General features: G+C 35.7%; 1 protein-coding gene across 6 annotated transcripts in view; it reads left to right on the top strand.

Moving 5' to 3' along the window:
- Positions 1 to 22,384, top strand: part of TCF4 (transcription factor 4) — a 321,020-nt gene extending 298,636 nt beyond the window's left edge. For 5 of the 6 annotated variants that reach the window (XM_067545435.1, XM_067545433.1, XM_067545434.1 and 2 more), the window contains 5 exons: positions 11,130 to 11,265; positions 12,606 to 12,768; positions 15,885 to 16,114; positions 17,477 to 17,617; positions 17,904 to 22,384. In XM_067545435.1, the coding sequence (XP_067401536.1) occupies positions 11,130 to 11,265; positions 12,606 to 12,768; positions 15,885 to 16,114; positions 17,477 to 17,613 (666 nt within the window). In that variant the 3' untranslated portion in view covers positions 17,614 to 17,617; positions 17,904 to 22,384. The remainder of the gene's footprint in view (positions 1 to 11,129; positions 11,266 to 12,605; positions 12,769 to 15,884; positions 16,115 to 17,476; positions 17,618 to 17,903) is intronic. The other variant, XM_067545437.1, reaches the window with a different exon arrangement.
- Positions 22,385 to 24,308: the final 1,924 nt, after the last annotated feature.

Below are 24,308 nucleotides of genomic sequence, written 5' to 3'. Positions count from 1 at the left end.
TTTGTTAAGATCAATATACAGGAAAGACTGAGTACCATGACAAGAATTCAAAATTTTACCTTTATTTAAAAAAAAAAAAACAATAAACCACTCTTGGTCTAAAAATGATATTACACTGAATTATGTTTTATGTATCTATATAAACAAAATACACCCAGCACAAATTCGTACATACAAATTGAAGCTTTTAGGAAGTGAAATATACATGTAGCAGAATAAATACAATAGAAATAAGAGCGAGATGAATTTTTTCAAAATAAATCATTTTTTCCCTGAAAAATGCTTATTTTGGACAACAGAAACATTTTGCAAATTTGCACTGAATTTGCAAAACTATTTTGGTCAGAAAAAAAATTCCCAGAAAAATCAAAACAGCTCATTTTGATATTTTTAAATGAAATGTTTAAATATTCAATTTGAAACTGACTTTTTGTTTCAAATTTTACTTCAATTTTATTTTAAAAACTCAAGCAACACTATTTTTTTTTCTTTTGTTCAGCCAGTGAACCAAAAAATCTGTTATTTGCAAGCTCTAATAGACAGGTCATAAACCAATGTAACAGATGAATATATCTCCCAAACTAGCTCGGTGTGTGTTTAAGTGAACCTAAATATACAATAAAATTACTTGAACCTAAATATCTGTTTCACTTGACTCACCAGCAACAAATTATTTTGAGATCTTGACTAAATTCAAATCTACAACCTGCCATAATTAATAAACATTTAGACTTCAATCCTGCAAACACACATGCACTTAATTTTACTATCATGGGCAGTCTATTTGGGACTATTTGTGGTAGGAAAGTTAAGCACATGCATAAGCATTTCCGTTATTGGAGCCATAAAATAATTGAAATGAACGTGGCAGCCATTAGTGTGGCTTGCGAAGCCCACACAAAACAACTCCATGCACTAGAAAGAGTTTAGTTTGTTTTCAGAGGTCAGACATGCAATATTGCTAGGAAATATCATTTAACTGGAAATGCATTTGTATGTAATGGTATGCAAATGATGAGAGTAAGCATCTCGTTCTCATAGCATCTCGTTCTCAGTGCTGTTCCCAACATTTGTGTCCCAGTGATGGCAGTTATGAATATAACAAAAGTTAGGAAATTCCAAGTCAAGAAGGAAATTCCTAGGTTAGTTTGTTTGTATTGTATTGTATCTCTCCCCACTCTCCACCCCAACCACAAGTACATGAGCTAAGCCTATGTTGTCAGCTTTAACTGTGAATTTCCTGTCTTTTGGCAGTTCCTGTCATGGTAGACATGATGTAGATTGTAGAATGTTTTTTAACACAATTTTGTAAAATGGCATTTGTATGCAAACTTTTACATGGAAATGGTAAAAGAGGCACATTTCTTTTGTAGCAGTGTATGACTGGATTGATTATAACCATTATACAACACAAACTGGTATCCAATTTCTTTTAAGATACTCCTTAGAAGTCCATCAGCTTGCTTCCATGCTTCACACAAGGATCCACAGGAAAAGGATATGTTCATTTATATTTTTTAACATCCAAATTAAATTAACTTATGGAATTTTCCACTGCTAGAAATTAAAGTAGTAGCTCATGAAGTAATTCAATTATGTCATTCATACACAAACAGAGAGAGTCAAGCAACTTGGCATTATTTAAAAGACAAGATTCGGCTTTTTTATTTTGTTTGTTAAAAATCTGTTACTGTCCTACTTTAATTTTTATCATAGCTGCAATTAAAACAAAAAACAAAGGTATCCTAATAATTGAGAAAACTGGACAAAACAACCTTATTGGACCAAAAAGCTTGTAAAACCAGCAGCAGTATAACCCTTTTATATAACATTCATGTTCTTCCTAATTGGTTCACATTCCTAATTTCATGTAAATTATAGCTTCCATCATATTCTTAAAACCATTTTTGAAGTATACTGTTGGTTTTAATCAGAAAAAAATCCATTAATTATTATTTAAAATGACACCACTTTTCAAAAACTGGTGCTGACACAATGACTTCATTCATTTTAAACGAGTTAATTAGGTGTATTGTTAAAATCATAGTATTTGGTTTCCAAGTTTTAATTTAGCATTTGCTAGCTCCCTGGTTTCCACACATGGACGGATCTATTGTGAAGCTGAGTGTGTGTGAAAGTTATTGGAGAATGGTAGTCTCTGGGTAACGTTCCTCTAAGCTGCCCTGATTTTTGTTTCCCTGTAGTCTAGATGAGAAACAGCTGGCTTTTGTTTAAAAAGCTGTTTTGTGAAATGTCTGAAATTTGAGGTGTAGAGCTGAGGTCACCATTAAAGCAGGTGCTTGGGAACAAGTGGGGAAGAAACCAGCAGAGACTGATTTGGCCACATAATCTTTTGGAGGATATTTCCTATTAGACTGGAATATGGTATCAGAAGGATATAAAAACTTCTCTAAATTTGCTGATTTACGTTTAAATGGATTTTATTTACCATGTTTTTCACTCACAGATAAATGAAGGACAATTAATATTCCTAATCCCGTAGCTTTAGAACCTTTTATATCTTCAGATTTAGCCAATACTTAAAAGAATAATCATCCCTGTAGGAAAGAAATCATAAGGATTATTTTACTGACTTCACTTCAGTGGCCATGGTAACCCACTTCTATCCATAGTAGGTTGCAACTGGTTGATTTCTTTTAAAATACTTCAATTGTCTCACCTAGTATAAAAGAAATGCTGTTTTAAGTGTGGAGGATCAGAATATTGAGATAATGCTCGCTAGGTATTTACAGTGGAGCATGAATAGAGACAGAGCAAACTGTACCAATAAGATCAGCACCCAAATTAGTCTCAAAAAAGCAAAAACTAAAACATGTAGAATCACTGAACAGTTGTGCACTTCCAGTATTTATCGGCAGAAAGAATTAAGGAAACGCATTTCCTCTCCTTAGAATTACAGATTATTAACAGCTGTTGGGGAATGGAGATTAACATTGTAATTTTTGCAGCAATAGAAGAAAATTTGTTTGGGAAGTTGGCTCTTCACTTCCAGTCAAAGTGTAATGCCAAATAAAACTTCCTTTTGCAGAGCTCGTGTGTTAGAGTTGAGCAATGTTGTGATTCCCTCAGAAACGCTGGATTACCCAAGCCTACCTCCATTAAATAGAACAGAAAGAGCATAGAGAAATGAATGGAGTGCTGCCATGCAGCATTCTATCATATAGTACAGAACATGAAAGCCACTGTTTCGTTCAGCCTGCCTCCCTGCCTTTGCTTAAGACGTGGCACTCTTTATACACACACACATACTGAACTTCAGTTTTGCCACTTTCGTCTACGTTTAAATGGATTTTGCATCTGATTTGCTCGCAAAATGCCTTTTCATAAAATATTTGGAAAGCTGCTTAGTATTCTTTGGTACTTTTTTCTGTATTAAAAAAATGTTGAACTTTGCTATTTTTTCTGATTTAATGCCACCTTAATGTCTTTTTTTTTTTTTAAATCCTTTCTTTTGCTTTTGATCTTATTTATCGCTGAACCACCGGTCATATGGAAACTATTATTGTATAGCATGGAGATGAAAGACTTCACTGCCGTTAAAAAAGAGTGAATAATTTGGACCAATAATGTGCACATAGAGTGAGAGACCATTTGTGTCAAAGCGGCCTGTGTTGTTCCCTTTGTAATATAGCAGTTGAGGTTTATGAGGTCTTTACGCAAATCTGCTTTCTGTCAAACTTATAAATTTTGACAATATTGAACACATGTTAACATGCATCACCTTACAACTTGCTTGCCACATGTTTTTATTTATCTAATTGAATAACACAACGTCATCATATTTGTAAAGGTACCAAGCTAGTTGCTCGTTAAGTTCATGACTTTAGCTGTTTGGGCTAATCTCTTCCTAATTGCGATATGTAGCTGTGCTCCTCGGAGGGGGAATAATTCAGTTGAATTTCCTTAATTTGTAAGCATTAGATAATATGTGTTAGTATTCCCTTTGCATCTTTGTTTTCAGAGAGGAATTTGTCAAATTCATTCTGAGTTATATATTAATACAAAATGTTTGAAGTGCCGTATCTCAGTATGGGAAGAATTAACTGTAAGCAAAGGGGTACTTTTTCAGTTTTTGTCTGCTGCTTGCAATTCATGAACTTCAAATGCCCCTCTGAACAATCAAAGTAACACTTGTATGACCATTTCTCACTTTTAAAGATGCACTTTTGGGTTAAATAGTGTTCTTTTACTTTAGAGAAAATAAGTTTCCTTTCTTCTGATATGATGGAGATATTGGCAAGATAATTAATGCTGGAATCTAGCACTCATGAACCATCCGGTGTAATTGATATTTCCTGGGGAGATTACAATTCAGATATACCAAAATTTTTCTTTGTCAATGGGTAATTACACTAATTCTCACTAATTACAGTGAGAACATGTCAGCTTTTCTCTTTGTGTTTGCTGAAAAACAAATATCTATTTAATCTACCTATATATCCACACATAAGTTTGGGTGTGTCCTCTGTTTAGATTTTATTTCCAAGTGTAAGGTTCTGATCATACAACTGTAACTTAAAGGTCAGTATTTTGAAAATCGAAGAAATATAGCTGTTCTTACATATTAAACAGGCAGCTAAGGTGAAACTATCCTTTTGCAAACAATTCACTTATTAATAGCACTCTCATGAAGGTGAGGTTAGGTAGTTACATGTCAGTTCCAGGACTGACAAAGCTCTAACCGTACCGTGCACTTCTATAATGATTGTGGTAGTGGAGGAGTAGCTTAGGTCTAAAGACTGTTTTGGAGACACTTATCTCAGGAGATAGTATTAACAAGGAATGGATAACTGCCAAATGAAATTTAATACATTTTCACATCCATGAAATAGACCTCTTAAACACAGAAGCATAATTATTTTTAAAAAAGCTTCCTGGAAACAAATAGAATGAAAACAGTAAATGTCTTCTTCTTTGTTTGTTGATAGCTACAGGATACATACAATGGACCATATTGTGACACCAGTTTTTAAGCAGGACCTCCATTCAAGCCAATGGGGGTTCTGCTTCAAAACTTATAATATGATATGGTCCAGTGATATTTACCAGTCTGCACTGTCTCTGCATATAAACAAAATACAAAGCAAGACAGAGACTTGCCAAAGGCCATCTAACTTAAAATGCCAGTGTTTGAAAGCTGTCAATGATCGGTGAAAGGGGGCAACTGTTGAATTTAATGAACTTGTTACACAACCTTGCCTTTGTCTCTAGGTCAGTGAACTATAATTATATTTTTCATCTATCCATAAAATTGAGAATGCATGGGTTTAATTGTTTCTCTTGGCAGATTTCAGACGAGGATATTGGTTTGTTGGGGTTTTTTTTAAATCAAAGGGTGAAAAGTGATGAATGCACCAGAAAACTAAGTGACCTTTTTCCTTTAATCAAGTTCTAGTTTTAGAAAGTTAATAAAATCTCAACGTTTCAAACAGTTTCATGTTAGATTTAACCAAAAACAGAATGTGAGTCTGCAAAAAAATGTATCAAATGCCACCACACGTACTCAGCTCTTTAGGGACAGTTGTGTCCACGTTCTAGTGTGGGTAAAGCCAAAATCCTAATAGAGAAGGTTCTTCTGTTCTAGATACCTCCCATGGGCTTTCACATAATAGTTAGGTTATTTTGAGATATTTGGTTATTCTAGGAAAGTATTTCCCTTTTTCAAACAACTTTTGCAAAATACCTTTGAAAACCATAGCCTCTGCTATTATGGTAGTTCTATATGCAATCTCCAGGAAAATCTAAATAAATTCAAAAGGCATAAACCAAAAAGTTTGGCTTTCATCTTTGAATATCTTGGTACTTTATATAAAAATTCAAAGGAAATACTGTGAGAACCAGCTCTAGCATTATTTCAGCTCATACATTTAAAAAAAAAAATCCATGAAAGACAAAAACAAATATCAGTGCAGGTATCTGACTTTCCATCTGGGATTTTTCTATATGCATCATCCTAATAGAATACTTGTCAAATAAAAAGTCCAGTAGTCTAATTTTTATGTCTACTTACTCCCAAGCAGTTGGGACTATGCTTCTCCTGTTTTTTTTATTTTCATGAGTTTCTTCACCTCTGTGGCCAAAGCGACACAAAATAAGGTCCACAACATCTCCTGATGTTACCTTTTAGTTGAAAAATCTCAAGGAGATCAGAATTTTTTGTTATTATGATGCCCTAAAGGAAATAAACACAAAGAATTACACATAAATACTAGAGCCCTTACTCACCTCTAATGCATGTTTTTGTTTGTTTTTCAACTGCTGAATGTTCAAGTAGGGGTCTGTTTAAAGACAAGTCAATACATGAAATATTAATAGAACTTCAGACTGAGCTTGTTTCTCTAAAGATAAATATTATTTATAGATCTTCATTCCTGGGACAGGAGAATGAATGATTCATATCTTTCTATCTTGGGGCAAAACTGTTGTTTATATCACAGATAAGATGTAGGTGGTGCTCGTTGGTTGGGGCTAGCAGACAGATTGGCATCTGATGTTACTGTTGAAGGGCTTGCCCACCATTTGCAAATAAGGTTCAGAGTTTAAGGATACTCCTGGAACCTTGTTTGATTCTTGAGTCACAGGTGACTAAAAAGTGCATTATTTCATCAGCATGAGGAAAGGTGATCATGATTTTCTTTCTTTCTTTCTTTCTTATAATTATCCACATCTTTATCATTATTACAATCCTGTCTAAAGAGGACAACCTTTGAAGGCCCCTCTATCTATAGTTGCAGCTAGTATCTAATATGGCAGCTTCTCTGCTTAGTAGGGTTGGTCATGCCAGTGCACCAAAGACTGTTTTCTCTCTGTGTTCAATTAAAGTTGCTCTTGAACTTTAATACTTGTGTGGAATGGGTTAATAAACCCAGTTTATTATATAAACTAGTTTAATAAACCACTGCCTCTTTTCCTGTGTTCTCTCACAGCTGTAGAGATCAGCTGATGTGCTTGAGCTTACAGCTGATAGATATGAATGTCTGAGAACCAAAGGCAGAATGTTCTTAGTGGAGTGCAGTTGACTGAATTTCACTTCTTCTTTTGGTTTGACAGACTCTTAGTCTGTTGATATAGATGTTTAGAGTGTTTTTTTAGTAAATAGTTAATATTGTTTAGCTAATTTTGGTCTCAAAATGTGAATGTATATACACATGTACCCTGATACAATAGCAATTGGATGCTTTTATACGTCAGTGAAATATATTGTCTATGGATAACATTTTCTAAAGGATCTAATATAGTTCCAGAGGGGTAGTCTGTATACAGGAAAAACAACGAGAGTTCTGTGGCACTTTAAAGACTAACAAATTTAATATTTGTAGAAATTTCTCGAAAACTTATGTCTACAAATATTAAATTTGTTAGTCTTTAAAGTGCCACAGAACTCTTGTTGTTAAAGGATCTAAGTGACTTTGGACCTTTCATTGAATGTCAATGGTACTTAGGCTACTTAAGGGCTAAGTCAATTCTGAAAATGGGCTTTAGGCTCTAAGTTACTTTAAGTGCTTTTGAAAATTTTACCTTAAATATTTAAGCGGGCTTTATACAGTTCCTATTTTCGTGTTGGCACTCCCCCTCAGAACTGCCGACCAAGAAAGAAAAGCTTTCAATTCCAGAACATCAAGTAGTAGACCAAAAAGACATCTCTTCTCTCATACAAGCAAATCTGACTGACACATTGCAACAAAGCAAAGACTGAAGAGAGTTTAATTCATCGCCTTTTCTAATAATTTCCACCCTTCTGTCCTTCCATTTCCAATTTAAGGGATTCATCATGGATCTCAGGACACTGAATGCAGAGGACATTACATAAAAGAGTAAAGTTCAGTGTGATGTCTTTGCATCAGTTTTTGCCCCCTCAAATCAAGGTGACTGGTTATGTTCTTAGGACTGAAGGATAAAAGGGCTTGCACATTTTGTCAGGCGGTATCTCAAAACACAGTAATGCCACATTACTTCCGGTAAAGTGCTCTGTTTGGGTTAGTGCAGACATCAAAATGCTCGGCCTCTGCTGCAATTAATTTACACTATTTTCATTGCTATTTATCATTTATCTTGCAACAACTACGGGATGCTAGCATAGCAAAGTCACTGAAGATCGATCCTGAGCACAGGTGTTTACATCTAAATAGATGTAGATGAGAGAAGGGGAGAGGCAATGTCAAAAGGTAGTGATAAAGCAGTGTTGTGAAGCACAAGTTCTTTTAAACTATTTTTGAGGAAATGACTAGGGTTTATAGAACTCATGGAAGGAAGCAGGTTTTGAGGTGGGATTTGAAGAACATGAGGCATTGTAGGTAAGGGAGAAGTCCTAGACATAAGGGAAATTAGATGAATGGGAGAGTGACACAAAGTGGGCAGTTATATGTGTTGCTTGGTTAGATTGAAACAACTGGCTGTGGGAGCAGAGGGAGATGAAATGATAAATGATTACCCCAAGTTATTCTAAAAGATGCATCCAAAATTGACTGAAGAACCTTTATAGAATACCTCTTGGTCCCTAAGCTTGAATCGTGAGTCTTGGTCTTGAGCTACAGATTTTGAGAAATAAAATATCCAAAAGATAGAGCATGCAGATGATCACATAATTATATTTTATAGCAATGAATAGAGTGGAACAGAGTCAATATTATTGGGTCAAACTCAGCCCTGCCAAAACTCTACTGCAGTTGATGGACCCATGTCAGGGATGATACAAGATTTTTGAGTCTTGAAACTCCCAAAGTCTAAAGCTTTGCAATGCCCAGACAGATCTTCCTGACTGTCACTTATATCACAGAGAAGGCAATAACCCTTCCTGGACAGAGTGAGTAGATCAGATGATGATAAAACCAGGTCTTTCTCCAGGCTTATGGTCAGTTCGCTGCAACAAGTTTTTGTTAATCTCAACAGACTTGCTAGATTTGTGGGCAGTAAAAGAAGAAATATAAATAGATAAACTTTCCCATTTATTTGTGAGAAATGTCATGTTATTACTTCCAATTTTTTTTGTGAAGCTGAAGAAGAGAAGTCTGAGGCTTTTTCTTAATAGTTTTTATTAGAACTGTTTAAAAAAGTGTAATTTCCACTAAATATTTTTCAACAGTTTCATCCCCCCCCCCCCCCCCTAATTCAGGATTTCAATAAAATCATCAAAACTGTAAATTTTGAATTTTTTTCAGTCATCTTTCCTTTTTCTTGATAAAGCCATGCCATCTGGGAACTCAGTGAAAATGAACACTCAGAATCATGTGTCTTGAATTTGGCCATCCTAGATTATTACAGTCTTAATGTCAACCACAATTTGGCCTTAAGGAGGTAGACATTTTGAGTGGGATGACATGTCTGCTAAAGTGTATCAACCGCTTCCAAGTAACTCAAAAGAAGTCAGGTTGTTGTTTTCCAAGTGTAAGTGTCATCATCTAGAGTGAAACTAAACAGATTCCTACACTTGTCTCCCCCAGACTTACCACAGAAAATCCTCTACAGTTTACAGAACCTGAACTCTATCCATCTCCAAAAAAAAGTATGTTTAGCTACAATATTTTTCTTTCACAAATAAGAAGCTGCTCTTAAGACCCCTTTTTATCACAGTGTGTTCCTCACTAAATTTCTCTCCTGAATCTTTAAGATTCTTGAAACCTTCCGTATCTTATGTGCTAGACTATTCCTATGATGATGGAATTTTAGACTTCTAGACTCCATCTACGCCACCTTCTTTTTTCTTGTAACCAAATATATTAGTAATTGTACTAATTTTCCAAAGTCTCCTCTTAAGCTATTATGTTTTTAAAATTAAAGTGTTTCAAAAAGAGGAGCATTTCCATCTCTTATATTATTCTGGCTTTTTGGTTATCTGCGTTTAGTCTGCAAGGAAACATTTTTCTTGAGTCCCCTTTGGAAAGGTTCCCTTTTACATTTCTTATTGTGGTTTTGCCTTGCTGGTAACAATTATACTATATTATCTTGTAAGTCTGATAGAAACACTCCTAAGTCTTTTTAGTCTCCGTGAGTACTGAACCATGGATAATAATTTTTGAGAATGAAGAGTCGCTTAGAGTTCTATGCAGAATGTATCTGTGGAGACATGCTTCTATCTAATAGGAGGATCAGCACCTGAGAAGATTCAGAATGAAAATTGTTGAACGTAGAAGTGTTGGTTTATACCATTCAAGGCATTTTTTGGCATATAAGACATTTAAGAGATCGCTCCTTGCAATTCCAATGCTGTACTATAGAGGTTCTTTAAAATCAGAGTGCTATCCACAGCTTCTGAGAATTGTGCTTTAGAAGTAAATAATTGTCCTTCCTTACCTTCCATTGTATTTTAATTCTGTGACAATTTTAGCTTATAAAGTGCATCAATGAGCAATGAACATGGAAAACAATGGATGTATTTCCATTGTGCCTGCACTGTCAGCTAAGATGATGGCATTACTGGTGTGTTTAATAAAACCTTTATTGGTATATTACCCGGAGTCATGGTGTTGGCAGGAATGGTGCCCCTTTGGATTTGGAACTCTATGGTTAATGAAATACAGTGAACATTAATTTGGAATGGATTTCTAGTTTTGGAAAGCCAGGTGATATTTTATTATATTTGTGCCGAATACTGCAGATACTGCTGTAGCTTCCGCTGTCAGAGGCTTAGCTGGCATTATGGAAAAAAAATGGCAGGCTTGAGAATCTTATCCCCTGAAATGAAAGTTCAATGCCAAATTTAAATTCCTGCAGGATTTCCGATAGCAATGGGGGAATTGAGAAGCCCACAATTAAGCATATGGGCATTAAGATAATTGTCAGATCTGTTGGCGGACATGATAGAAGACAGATGGGTAGGAATCAGTGCGCTTCACTGCAGCACCCTGGGAGACAATTTGACGTTTTACCTGCCTGAGCTACTCTGCCATATTTGTCACTAAATGTGCTGCACAGCATCTTCCTGAGTGTTAAGTGGTTTTGCATATTATGTAGATATACAGTACATCGGCGCCCTCTAGTGAAAAAGCTACAGGGAACATTATTTTTAAATGTCCTCAGTTCTCTTCAGCCTCTCCTCACTGTCTCAGGAACTTGTTACATCCATATTCACCTTCAAATCACATTAAACTCTGTGACTCTTCTTTTTACAGGTTGGAGCCCATCGTGAAGATGGTGTCGGTCTACGTGGCAGCCATTCGCTTGTGCCAAATCAGGTTCCAGTTCCGCAGTTGCCAGTTCAGTCTGCTACTTCCCCTGATTTAAATCCACCCCAAGATCCATACCGGGGTAAGTACACCAGAATACTTTTAGGACACTGCCATGTGTGTGTTTTAAATGCTTGTATTTTTATATTAAAATTTTCACTGAGAAACTTTAATTATACATGCTACAGTGATTGGAATTGAGTCTAGTTGGAACATGGATTCACAGTAATGATCATTCAAATACACAATGAGACCATAGTGCAACTTGAGTGGGAGGAGAGAGTCACGAGTAACGTGATATATAGTTCTGATTAATTCAGACATCCTATCTAGTATGCTCCAATAATCACAATGACAAGCATCCAAGCAGTTTAGCTCAGGACAGCAAGTTCTGGTACCAAGATAACTCAAGCAGTAGAAAAATGTAGAAAATGTTTTAGGATGCAAAATCAAAAAGAATAAACTTAAGACCCTGTGGTTCCATTGCACACAGAATTCCTAATAACTTCACTTGGATTAGAGGAAAAATACCAAAGTGATTTTCATTGTATTACAGTATTTGCTATGCTTTGTGAATCTTGTAAGATTAATCCATATAGAGATGCAGTAATGTTTCAAATTACATGTGAAATTAACTGAACCTAGAGTACATCTAGGGTCTATCTTTATTCCTAGAGGCTGCTAATTTTACAATTAAAGTATGGAAGAAACAACTCAAAATTTCTTTTATGATGGCTTACAAGCTCTTACTCATTCTTCATGGCTAAGGTATTTTGATTATTTTATGGGAATGGCATATTAAGAATTTTTTAACAAGAAGAAACATTGTCTAGTGTTTAAAGCAAAGAACTGGGGGTAAGGAATTGTAGGTCTTATTACACAGCCAATCCACTGGCTTAAAGTGTGAGACTGGTGAAGATCACGACTCTCTGTGTGTCAGTTTTCCTTCTGTAAAATGGGAATGATACAGGTAATGCATCTGTAAAGCACTTTCAGATCCTTGAATGGAAAGTGCTATAGGGAGGCAGTCTTTTATTACTATTTCTTGCTAAATCGTTGCTCAAGGAAGAAGCTCAGTATAATAGCTCATGTGCACTTGGGTTCTTAATCAGAACATGAGATGTGTGATTTCCATGATTATGATTTTAATTGCAATTTAGCTGATGTTTGGTAGACAGTGAAATTACCATCTATTCCAAAAGATTGTGAAGTGGTATTCAGCCTCAAAGCCAGTGCTGAAAAATGGTTTCAGCAGCTGCATTCTTGAAACTTCCTTCTGCACCAGTCAGCTCAAATGAGGCTCTAAGAACAGACGGGAACACAGATCCAATGATAGGTGGCGTTAATAAGCAACATACATGCAAATGCATGCAAACCCTTGCTTAAACATTAGTAACAGAAAATCATTGTGTTTTCCCATAGGTATGCCAACTGGACTTCAAGGGCAGAGTGTATCTTCAGGTAGCTCTGAAATCAAATCTGATGACGAGGGAGACGAAAACCTCCAGGACACAAAATCTTCTGAGGACAAGAAACTAGACGATGACAAGAAGGATATCAAATCAATTACTAGGTCAAGATCTAGGTAACAGTATATAATAGTGTCGCTTCATTTAATTCCTTTACTGGATTTTGATGAAGTGAACAGAACAGGAAGAAACTCTTTTGAGTTTTTTCCTGGCAGGTAAAACCACAGCCTAAGAGGAAACTGAAGGTTTGTTCTGGTAGTACTAACAGTATCGTTTCAGATACTTGTACTCCAGGATTTCCTAAAATTCCTTTTAAATCATGAGATTGGACACTAAGCAAATTAACCACAATATAAATAATTTTTATGAGATTAAAATATGCTTAGCAGATTGTTTTCATCCATACCTCTACTTAAAATTGGAATACAATGTTTATTTTAACTTTTTATGTATGGTTCAAAAAACAGATCACATTTGCACCATAGTTTAGCAATGTCCAACGTATTGTACTCATGTCTCTTACCTTTTAAATCAATCTGTTAGGCCAGATCCTGTGTTAATGTAAATCAACATAGCTTCATAGGCCTAACTGGAGCTAAGCCTGTTTACACTAGCCCTTTATCTAGCTTTTGGGAGAAGCTGGGTGTTCATATCACATCCTGGTCCTGAAAAAGGCTTGGTATCTTTATATAGACAAACATTTCTTCCCTGAAGGCATCGATGGCCATGAAATGCATGATTATACTTGTACTGTCACTGGAGCTAAATATGTTCTGCATGCTATGTAAAATATTGCAAAGTATTAGTGAAGATTTTACCGTCTTAGACCTTATTTTCTTAGTGAATGTGACTCATGTGCATGGAAGCTGTAAGCACTAGCAACTAGGATAAAGAAGACGTTTTCTATTACAGTAATATCTAGCGGACTGTCAAGACTGAGTTCTATATTGGGACCTGGTGTATGGAGTCAAGCATTAGATTTTCACCTTATAGCCCTAGAATACCAATGAAGTTGATATTCAGGTCCTGTCCTGGTTTGGTTTTAAAAAAAAGATAAATCAATTTGAGGCTGTCACTTTTCCTTCAAACATCACTTGTCTGAGGCCTGGTCTATACTTACGGGGAAATTTGGTGGTAGTCAACGGGAGTTACGAAAACTGCATGGAGTAGCTTGCATGACTTACGTCGACTTCCTAAATCCTCTTTTGCGTGCCGTCTCCACTTTGCTGCGCTGACAGGAAATGCGTACCCGTCGATGCAGCGCTACGCTTTTTGGGGAGATGGTTTTACTAAATTGACTTCTGGATCGATTGAGCAGGTCTTCACTTCCGCTCAATCAATCTGGATAAATCAATTTGCCTCCGTCAATGTGTAGATACCCTACATCACCATTGTATGAAAATTAGAAGGCTGTGAATAAGATTAATCATCTTCCTTCCAAAAACACTAGTTCAGTAGCACAGAGCAAGCATTTTGCTCTGAAACAAACAAACTGAAAATTACTTATTCCCAGCCATGCACTCATTGATTTCTAAAAATATTAATTACATACACATCTATTATGATCAGAATAAAAAGTATGACACTTGAGGTTTTCTCATAATAATTGATGTGTTGGAAAAATCATATTTATAAGACGTGCTTTCATGTCCATGTATGATATGGCAAGACGAAAGCACCTTTATGATGCTGCAGGGTGATCGTCTCAGTTCTTGTTAATTTAACAAGTAGGCTGTCATTTATGCATATTAATGTGTGCTTTGAAGCTTTTGTAGGCTGTTATTTTTGTTTTAAGAATCTTGCAACTTTAAAAGATTACTCTTTCTATTTAGTTATGCTTCTAAATACATATTTCGTTAGGGCTGTTGAAAACTTATCAATATATTTGCATAATCAATTCAAAATATGTATTAGCCACTTAGTCGCTGGAAAATATGTTTTCAATTTAAAATCATTGTCATTATGTTTAGGATAGGAACAGGATTTATTGCACAAAATGATGCAGAAATTAAACATAAGGCTCTATCCTATGCTTTCTAAACCAGCTTTATGTGGGTTTCCACGTCAGTGTTAACACACGTGGCCCCAGACTCTGCCAAACCAAGTGCAGTATGCCAGTCCATCCTCTCCCTCTCATTACTCCCCCTTCTACCACCCTCCTCCCCCCCCCCCCCCCCACACACACACACATCTAAATGACAAGGGCTGGTCCTTCCAAAATGACCTAACAGACAAAGTGAAAAAATTCTCAAGTGTTTTCCTTCTGGCTGAGGTTTATTATTTCTGAGTTCTCCCAGCCTGAGAGCCCCTTTATGTCACATGTTATTAGATAGAAGCAGATAAAGTAGCCCCCTAATCAATGATAGAAGATAGGGGCCTCTATCTGACCCAGGAACCCATTCACAACAGGGAATGGGATAGGTAGCCACCGGCACCATCCCCAGAATTGTAGAGTAAAAGAGGCATAATTTGCATGCTCACCACTAATCACACTCACATGATCCTGCTCTGCTCCTACCTTTTAGTGTTGCAAGACAGTAAGCTAGCACGTTATATGAACTCATCAGCTCCTTGGCAAAGACATTCTATTACTTTCCTTTTGGTCTTGCACAGAGGGGCTCTTTTCCCCTGTAGACATCCTTCTGGGATTTACATCACCCAAAGGGTTATATCTAATTTCAGCTGCATAGACCTTGCAGTTATGATTTTTATATTCCTTGCGTAAGAATACCAAATATTAAAAAATGACTGGAATTTCATTTGATTTAAGATTGACATGTTCACTGTGAACTCAAAGTGCAATTGTGAAATTCAAAGGAGTTGTAGTTAAAATGTCAATTATATAGGTTCCCAGGATTTGTCATGCATGCAAATGTAACAATACTGGCTGTGGTGCTGCTTTGTAAAACATGTTATTGAAATGTACTGTTTTCTCTTGTTCCTAGTAGCAGAGGCCACTCTATCCTGTTTTGTTTAGCTGGAAAAGCTTCAGTAGAAACCCAGAAGCTCTACTCAGAGTGAACTTTATAGAGAGATTTAAATATGATAATCAGCAAAATAATATATTGGACATGGAGAGGAGGCTTATTGGCATTAGCGATACAAGTTAGAATTAGCCAGAAAATTGCTGCCTATGTACTGCAGTCGTGATTTAGGATGAAATCTGTTTTAAAAGGCTGAATTATTTTTTCTCCACACCATTAGAAAATACCATGTTCCTTTTGTCTCTTAGCAATAATGACGATGAAGACCTTACACCAGAGCAGAAGGCAGAGCGAGAGAAGGAAAGGAGAATGGCCAACAATGCTCGTGAGCGCCTACGCGTGCGTGACATTAATGAGGCTTTCAAGGAGTTGGGCCGGATGGTACAACTCCATCTGAAGAGTGACAAGCCCCAAACCAAACTCCTGATACTACACCAGGCTGTGGCTGTCATCCTCAGCTTAGAACAGCAAGTCAGAGGTCAGTTTGCCAGCCTCTCCTCCTGTAACAGATTATATACCCAACAGCATTTAGCTCTGTTAGTTCTCAAGAATCACTATAAGCTGTGGCAGGTGCTGATGAAAACAAACTTTTATGCACAAAGGCATGTATAATAGCCCAAGAATAATTCTTCACTTTAGTCATTATCTCCGTTACTTAGAAAAACTCTCCTTTTGCTTTCCATTAGATTTAGGACTCTTGGTTTTGGAATACATGAAGTGTAAAGTCAGTAGTCTGCTTTTCATCCATCTCCTTTTTTGGCTGATCAGAGTTGCAAGGCTATGTCAGAGTACATGAAATGAAACAATAGTAAATTAACCCTTTGACACTGTCTGCTCCAAACCTGTTGCTTCTAAGCACTAATATATTAACAACAGGAAAATCTGATTCCCAGAGCCAGGAGGCAAAAATAATTCAGAATTACCAATTTTTTTAACTTTGAAAAATCCTTCCAAAACAAAATGTACAGTGTTACACCATCATGTGCCGTATGCAGAAATTTGATTTTAAAATGCTTCCTGTTATCTAAAAGAAGGTAAGGAAGTCAATCTGTAAACTGTCAACTGCTGAAAACTGTTACCAAATCTTTTAAAATTCCTCTAGCTTTTCAGTCATGTAAAAATAAACCCTTTTGAGGTTAGCCTGGCCCGTGTAACGTACTTGGTAATACAGACATTTTTCTAAAAATGCGCTCAAGCCCACTCACATCTAGCGTCCAGTCCAGGTGTTCTACCTCAAAGGTCATGGGTTTCAGTGGGTCCAGTTCTGCATATGACAGAGGCAACTCCAATTTGCATGATTCAGGTCAGAGTCTGAGTTGACGAACGCAGTGTTTGGGGGTGCATGGATCTGGGGTTCCAGTTCAACCTTGTCTCATTTTTTAAATTATCTTTTTGGAAACCTGCCTTTAATGATAAAATGAGGAAGGCAGCTGAGTCTTTGACATACAATCCTGATATTCCAATATTCACATTCTGAGTTACTTAGAAAGATCCAAATTTGGTATTAAGCTTGGCTTCCCCTTGGCCATTGCATAAACATGAAGGTATTTGCAAAGTTTACATACTGAGTTGCAGTGCTTAAAAGTATCTAAGATGACCATGCCTATATCACAAATGCCACTGTCTAAATTCATATACCTTGAAAGGAATATTTTAATGAAAAAAATGCAAAGAAAATTGGATGTTCAGTTGTTAAACACACTCCAAAGCTTTTAAAGTATACTGGAAGTCTATAAGAAGTAACTGATAAATTAATTGTGTCAGGTGTAAATTCAGGAAACAGATCAATTTGGTATAAAACTTAACATCTTTGAAATGGCCTTTTGCTTCAATTCAATAGAAAGGAATCTGAACCCTAAAGCAGCATGTCTGAAAAGAAGGGAAGAAGAGAAAGTGTCTTCAGATCCCCCTCCACTTTCCTTGGCAGGACCCCACCCTGGCATGGGAGATGCATCCAATCATATGGGACAGATGTAAAAAGGCAAGTTCATGTTCAGCAGTGACCAGAGAACAATGAATACACAAGGAATTCTGCAAAAGGCACCAAATACAGAGTCATTCTGTAGACTCGACCAGTTTGGGGGTGGGTGGGGTTGCATGCGTGTAACTAGCAGTAGAATTAGGCCTATCCTTATGAAATTTACTTACATTTAATCAACTTGCAAGTGCACTTAACTATCCAAGACAATGTTCAAATAATTTATTCAAAGAAGATAAAGGTATGTGTGTTCAACAATACTTGACTGATTTTTTTATTTCTTTCACAGGTCCAAGTTGCCACATTTCTTCATTTAAACAAGAGACCACTTCCTTAACAGCTGTATTATCTTAATCCCACATAAACACTTCTCCTTAACCCCTTTTTTGTAATATAAGACAAGTCTGAGTAGTTAAGAATCACAGACGCAAGAGATTTCAGCATTCCCGATTATTAAACAAAACAAAAAGTGCAACTTGAGGGACAACTCTCTTTAACATATCATTCAGAATGTTTAAAGCAGTATGTTACGAGCTGTAAATGCACAGCCTAGAGACTGAATGGCAATCTTCTCCACACTGTGGGACAATGCATTTGTGCCTAAACTTCTTTTGGAAAAAAAAATATAATTAATTTGTAAGTCTGAAAAAAATATTTAATTTAAAATTGTAAACTTGCAATAATGAAAAAGTGTACTTCTGAAGAAAAAAAATGAACGTTTTTGTTGGTGTGCTAGACAGCTAGTGTTTATACTTACTGGATATTAAAAGGGAAGCTTTGCTGCCCAGATATTTACAAAACCAGCAAACGTCCTAATGAAAACTGAAGTGATGACATTAGCCATTCCTTAGGGTAGGAGGAACAGATGGATCTTATAGACCTATGACAAATATACATATATAAATATATATATAAATATATATTAAAAATTTAGTGAATATGGTAAGCTTTTGTTCATTTGTTTCAGACTTTTTTGCTCCTGTAAAAAAATAGTACTGATTAACTTTTTTAAAAAGAAGATTTTACTGTAAATAAGGATTTTTTTGTCTTATTTCTGTCCCTCTCCCCTGTTTTGTTATTGTAACCTGTAGTGCCAACTCTGTCTCTGGAGGGGTAGTGCAGGCTGAAATGCTGACCCTGACGTTGCTTCTCATTCATAAGTAGGTAGAGAGTTGTTTCTCCAGTCTTTTAGGAACACAGGACTTTAAAGTCTCATCATGTGTAGATATTACAGGCTACATTACTGAGACGTGGCAAAATGAGTTTGTCTGAATCGTAATGTTGCCCTTGTTGACCCTATTCTGGGATTTTCAGAGGTACAAGGTTAGAATGCTACAATGTTACCACTGTGCCTTCCAATGTTTATATCATCAGAAACATTACATAATCAAAGTGGCTGTGATTTAACAAACCGATTAAAGTGTTACCTATGTGTGTAGCCTAAATAGTGTGCAGTGAGGCGTTTCTGAATACACGGTCAGATTTTTTTTTTGGGGTGGGGGGGGGGAATCAAATGGGAAAATTGTAAGCAGTGTGACAGATTTGATTGACTTTTTTTTCCCATTCTTTTCTGGTTTTCAAGTGGATTACTTAAATGTAGACCACTTGCTGCCTCCTCCTTCATTTGCAAAATGCCAATATTCAGTCATCATGCAACATTATAACAAGCCTTATGAGTCCTAAAGCATTAAGTTGCACTTTCTTGAGGAAGGGGGGGCGGGTAGTGCAGTATTTCTCTGGCCAGTATGAATGAAGTTTTTACTTAACATATTTAATAGTAACATAGATCAAACTATGGCACAGCAACTCATCAGACAACTAGCTTTGAAGTCTGGGCACAAGTGAACCAACTTCCATAGTGAATCTTATAATGATTGACTTTGGTGTACAGTACAATTAACAGATAGTGCTCCTAGTTAAGTATTTGTCAGCATCCTTTTGTCTCTAATTCTAGTTTCTATTTTTACAGCCACACAAACCTGGCATGTATTTTAAATAAAATCTCCCTGTTCAAGTAGATTTTCCACCTATCAGCACTGAGTAAATGCCATAAATCCATCAAAACGGTCTAAATGTTCCATCTGTTCTCCTGTTTTGCCAGTTATATAGTAATGAAAAATACATTTGTAAATTTTATGCAACAAATGGCAAACGTATCATTATTTTGAAATTGTGTATGTAAAAGTTATATTTTTACATGTAGACTCTTGTTATTATGTGTTTTAATACATTGTATCAGTTTTTTGTTTAAAAACAATCTGTGTGGTTGAAAAAAGTCTCATTTAAATGAAATAGTGAGATACAAGAATCTGAATTTTATGTTTGTTTCTGAAAACGTAAAGAACAAATATGATAGTTAACATGTGATCACCTTCTACATACCCATAAACATTTTGATTAGCTGTGTGCGTGTTGAAACCTGTAAATATGTTCAGTAGTGATAAAACTTAAAATGCTTTGATTTGTTGATAAGTTTCTCAAATGTGGAGGTGGATTAAACCATTAGGTATACACAATAGAGCAGCATGCACAAGGTTTAATTCAGAATTACAAATGGATATTACTTTAAAAACGCTGGACTTTTAACAGGCCTGGTTTATATGAAAATGAGTGTGATAAAGATTAATCTCACTCATTGTTAATGATAACTGTGCTTTTGAGCACTGGTATCCTTAAGATTTCTCTTTATTAGTATCATAAGCATTGATACTGTCTATGGAATGAAGAGTGAAATGACCATGAACAAACCATATATTTTGCAGGAAAATAATAACCCAGCAGATCATATTCACTTTTATCTATACACGTACGCATCATGTTTAGGGACCTGAAAATAGCCCTTTGACTAATGGAGAATTTTAAGAGCTTTGCTTCTTATAACTATTATTAATTAATGTTTAATCTTAAAAAAAAATCTTGAACAAAAAATAAATGTTTGCCTTATTGACATTTGTAACAAATATTGGAGTGTTGGGAGGTTTTTTTGTATTTTTTTGTCTTTACCTTTTGTCTGTCACTCAAATTGAGTAGAAGCATCAGTTTTTATCCACCAGCTTTGATGAACTGTATCTCTCAATAAGGTGGTGATTTTATAGTAGACTTCCCTTTTAGGAATAAAATAACCTTTGAAAGGTTAAACCTTCATCCACACTAGACTTAATCTCGATTCCACTCAGATTCTGCATAGACTGAGATGCCAAGATTAATAAAAGAAAAAGAACAAGCAAGTGTGTAATGTTTGTTTGTTTTTTTTCTTTTTATTATTTCCCATCCCAAGTGAGGAATTAATGTCCCAAGCTGGATTTGTCACAGGTATTTAGCTGTTGATATTTAGTTAAAACTAGGATTGCAGAAGACTGTATATTACATGGTAATAAACCAGGTTTAGAATCTCTTTAAGAAACACTAACTAAAATAGCAGCTTTTTCATAAATGATCCACCTCCACATTCAAGTAATTTATGACTATGCTGAATAGGGAATCTGTTCATCTAGAACTTTTTAACCATTTGTCTTCTGTGTAGCAGCAAGGAACATTAACGTTTATACAACTGTCAGTCCTACCAGTGATGCAACTTGTACTGATTCAGTCTTCCGATTTTTGGGGGGAGGGCGGGTGGGAGAGGATGGGGAGTCGGGGAGAGGAAAGTTTCATCTTTGTATCCACCAGGCAGAATCTGATCTGTGTCAAGAAGTGAACTATACAGTATATTGCCAGGAATGAAGAGATTTCGGCGGACACAAGCACAAAAAATAAAAATAAAATTAGTCCACTGGTTGACTGGGGGGGGAAAAAGATGGAATATGATTAATTCCAACAACATGGGGCACCAGGGCCTTTTGGGGCCTATCTTTTTGTTTTGTTTATGTTTTGTTTGTTTTTTAAAGACATGTTCTTTCTCATGGGACTTGAAGTTGATTCATATTTGTGCAGTGCTGGTTTGACCATACTCATTTCAAGTATTATAGACTTATGTAATGGTGAAAATATATGAACTGTGGCCTTTTTCATTCTTGTTACTTGTGATGCAATTAAGTGAAGATAAGAAAAAAAACACAGCAGAGATTTACCATGTATCAGTGCCTGGCTTTTTGTTATAAAGCTTCGTTTGTCTAGTGCTCTTTTTGCTATAAAATAGACTGTAGTACACCCTAGTAGGAAAAAAACCCTAAATTTAAAAATAAAAAATATATTTGGCTTATTTTTCACAGGAGCAATCCTTTTATACCATGAATATTATGGGGGAAAAATTGTCAGATTCTGAAATATTTCTTCTTTGTAGATTTTTGGAATCATTCTGAGTAAAAGTTTGTTACTTTATTTTACTATTTAAAAGATGTTATTTTACCATGTGTTACTGAGATGAAACTGTATGGTAGCTTTTTTTTTTTTAGTTGTAGGTCGCAACGGGGAAATTTTTGCGACTGTTCACATAGCTACAGCAGTAAAAACAAAACAAAAAAATGGGAAAAAATGAAAAAAAAAAAAAAGGGAAAAAGATTTTTAAAAAAAGATAAACAGTTACACCTTGTTTTCAATGTGTGGCTGAGTGCCTCGATTTTTTCATGTTTTTGGTGTATTTCTGATTTGTAGAAGTGTCCAAACAGGTTGTGTGCTGGAGTTCCTTCAAGAACATAAAAAAACAAAAAACAAACAAAAAAAAATAAACCCACAGCTTGGTGTAGGCCATTACCTGTTTCTCATCTGTAGTTATTCGATGCCGTCATGTACATGACCGTTCTGTAGCAATAAATGTGCCATTTTTATAAACTGTTTCTGACACTTTTGTTTCATTTCATTTTGCATTATCCATACCCATGGGTGTTGCAGGAAGTGGTATTGGTGATCACTAGATAGCACTATTCCCTCTGAGTAAACCAATGGCATTATACTGCCATTGTGACATTGGAGGTGTTATGTTTCAGATGAGACTTAAAACTGAGGTGTGGACCACCTGATTATTAAAGCTTCCGTAGAATTTTGTTTTGATAAAAGTAAAGGTGTTCACTTTCACTCAGGTGTCCTTGCCACATTCCATCATGGATAATTTCAATTTGCTTGCTAAGAGTCCCCTGTTATTTTAATAGAAAACAGTGTTCTTTACTTGTGACCTAAACTGTTGTGTTGTGATGCTACGCACTGTAAATTAATTGCAGTGTTCCAACCCCATAGCTGGTTGTACTTCAATGTGATTTTAAATCTATTAGTAATATTTGTAAAGCACTTCCAGGTCCCCGTGGGTGAAAGTGCTATATAAATACATGATCATTTTCATTCTCATTATCATATAACTCTGATTCTATTCTGTAAGTAAAACATCTGTATTTCACCTTAAAACTATTTCAGTCATTGAAAAAATAATAAGCACATATTTGACTAAGAAAGAAATGTCATAAAAAATTGTATTTGAATACATGGAAACCAAAACCAAAGTAAAATTCCTAAAGCAGTAACCCATTGGAAAAAATACATTGAATATGTAAAATCCGAGGCCATGCATTTGAAGAAATATAAACTGTACTAGTGCTTTGATATGCTGCAAGATTGCCATGTCCAGTCAGTTTTCACCTTACAAAATCAGTATTTCAGCTGTTTGGCGGAGCCTTCTCCACTACATTTTTGCAGTTAGAGCTGGGTTAAGACCTGGGATGAATGAACATTAGAAGTTGAATATTGTAAACTACAATTTCATTGTATTAACATTCTTACAAAAATAACTTCTGGTTGGCCCTGTTGGATCTTATCAATCCAAATGTGTACCACAGTTCTCCCAACTTGTACATAGTACTTGCATCACATATTATAAAAGGAAAGTTGTACAGATTAAAATGATTGTTGCATAAAGCACTGTAAGTGATATTTTTGTAGAATGGATATTGACAGTCTTTTGGAGAAGATAGCGGTTCTGGTTGTATACAACATTTGTATTACATACAAGATGTACATGAAACTCCATTGCAGATTGGCATTAGGATTTATTTATCCTATGCAGTATATTTGGGATCTTTTTTCAATCATCATTCACTTCTGTATTATTGCTAGTGTGGTATAACAATTACAATATTTTCACCCAAAGGAAAATGTTACAAAGCCAATTCATTAATGGCCTTCTATAATAAAATGTGGGGACTTTGGTTTGAGTGTTCATATTTTAAAATGTCATGGAAATTTCAAAGAATTTGGATAAGACCTTTAATCTTACGTATGTTTTGGAGTGATATGTTATTGTTGTATGTTTAAAAAAAAACATAACAGAACCACACCTATTTAGTCTTTTATAATTTCACAACACTAAACAAACCAAAGTAAATGCTCCAGGTATTTGACATTAATTTCAGTATATCCATTGTAATACGTCTTCATAATTGTTTTATATTAAATTTGGACACTAGCCCTTTAAGTAGAAAGCTTTCTCCTTGCACATCTTAAAATGATTAGAAGTACCTTCTAGAGCTCAGGCTAGATCTCAGAATTCAGGCTGGTCTGTTGAGATCAGAGATAGAGGGAAGGAGAGAGCAGAACCACCATTGCAATACTGTACGTATCCCTTATAAACATACATCCTGATTTTCAAAGGTGCTACTCCCATCTGATTTTCAGTTAAACTTGAGAGTGTTCAGAACTTCTGAGAATCAGGAGTGCCCTTGCTCGCGCTCTCTCTCTCTCTCGATTTTTATAAAGTCATCCTTCATTG

Source organism: Emydura macquarii, unplaced genomic scaffold (assembly GCF_026122565.2).
Source record: "Emydura macquarii macquarii isolate MOO-44397 ecotype Brisbane River unplaced genomic scaffold, CSIRO-AGI_Emac_v2 contig_1045, whole genome shotgun sequence".
Lineage (NCBI taxonomy): Eukaryota > Metazoa > Chordata > Testudines > Chelidae > Emydura > Emydura macquarii.
This window is presented reverse-complemented; position numbering and strand designations above follow the sequence as displayed.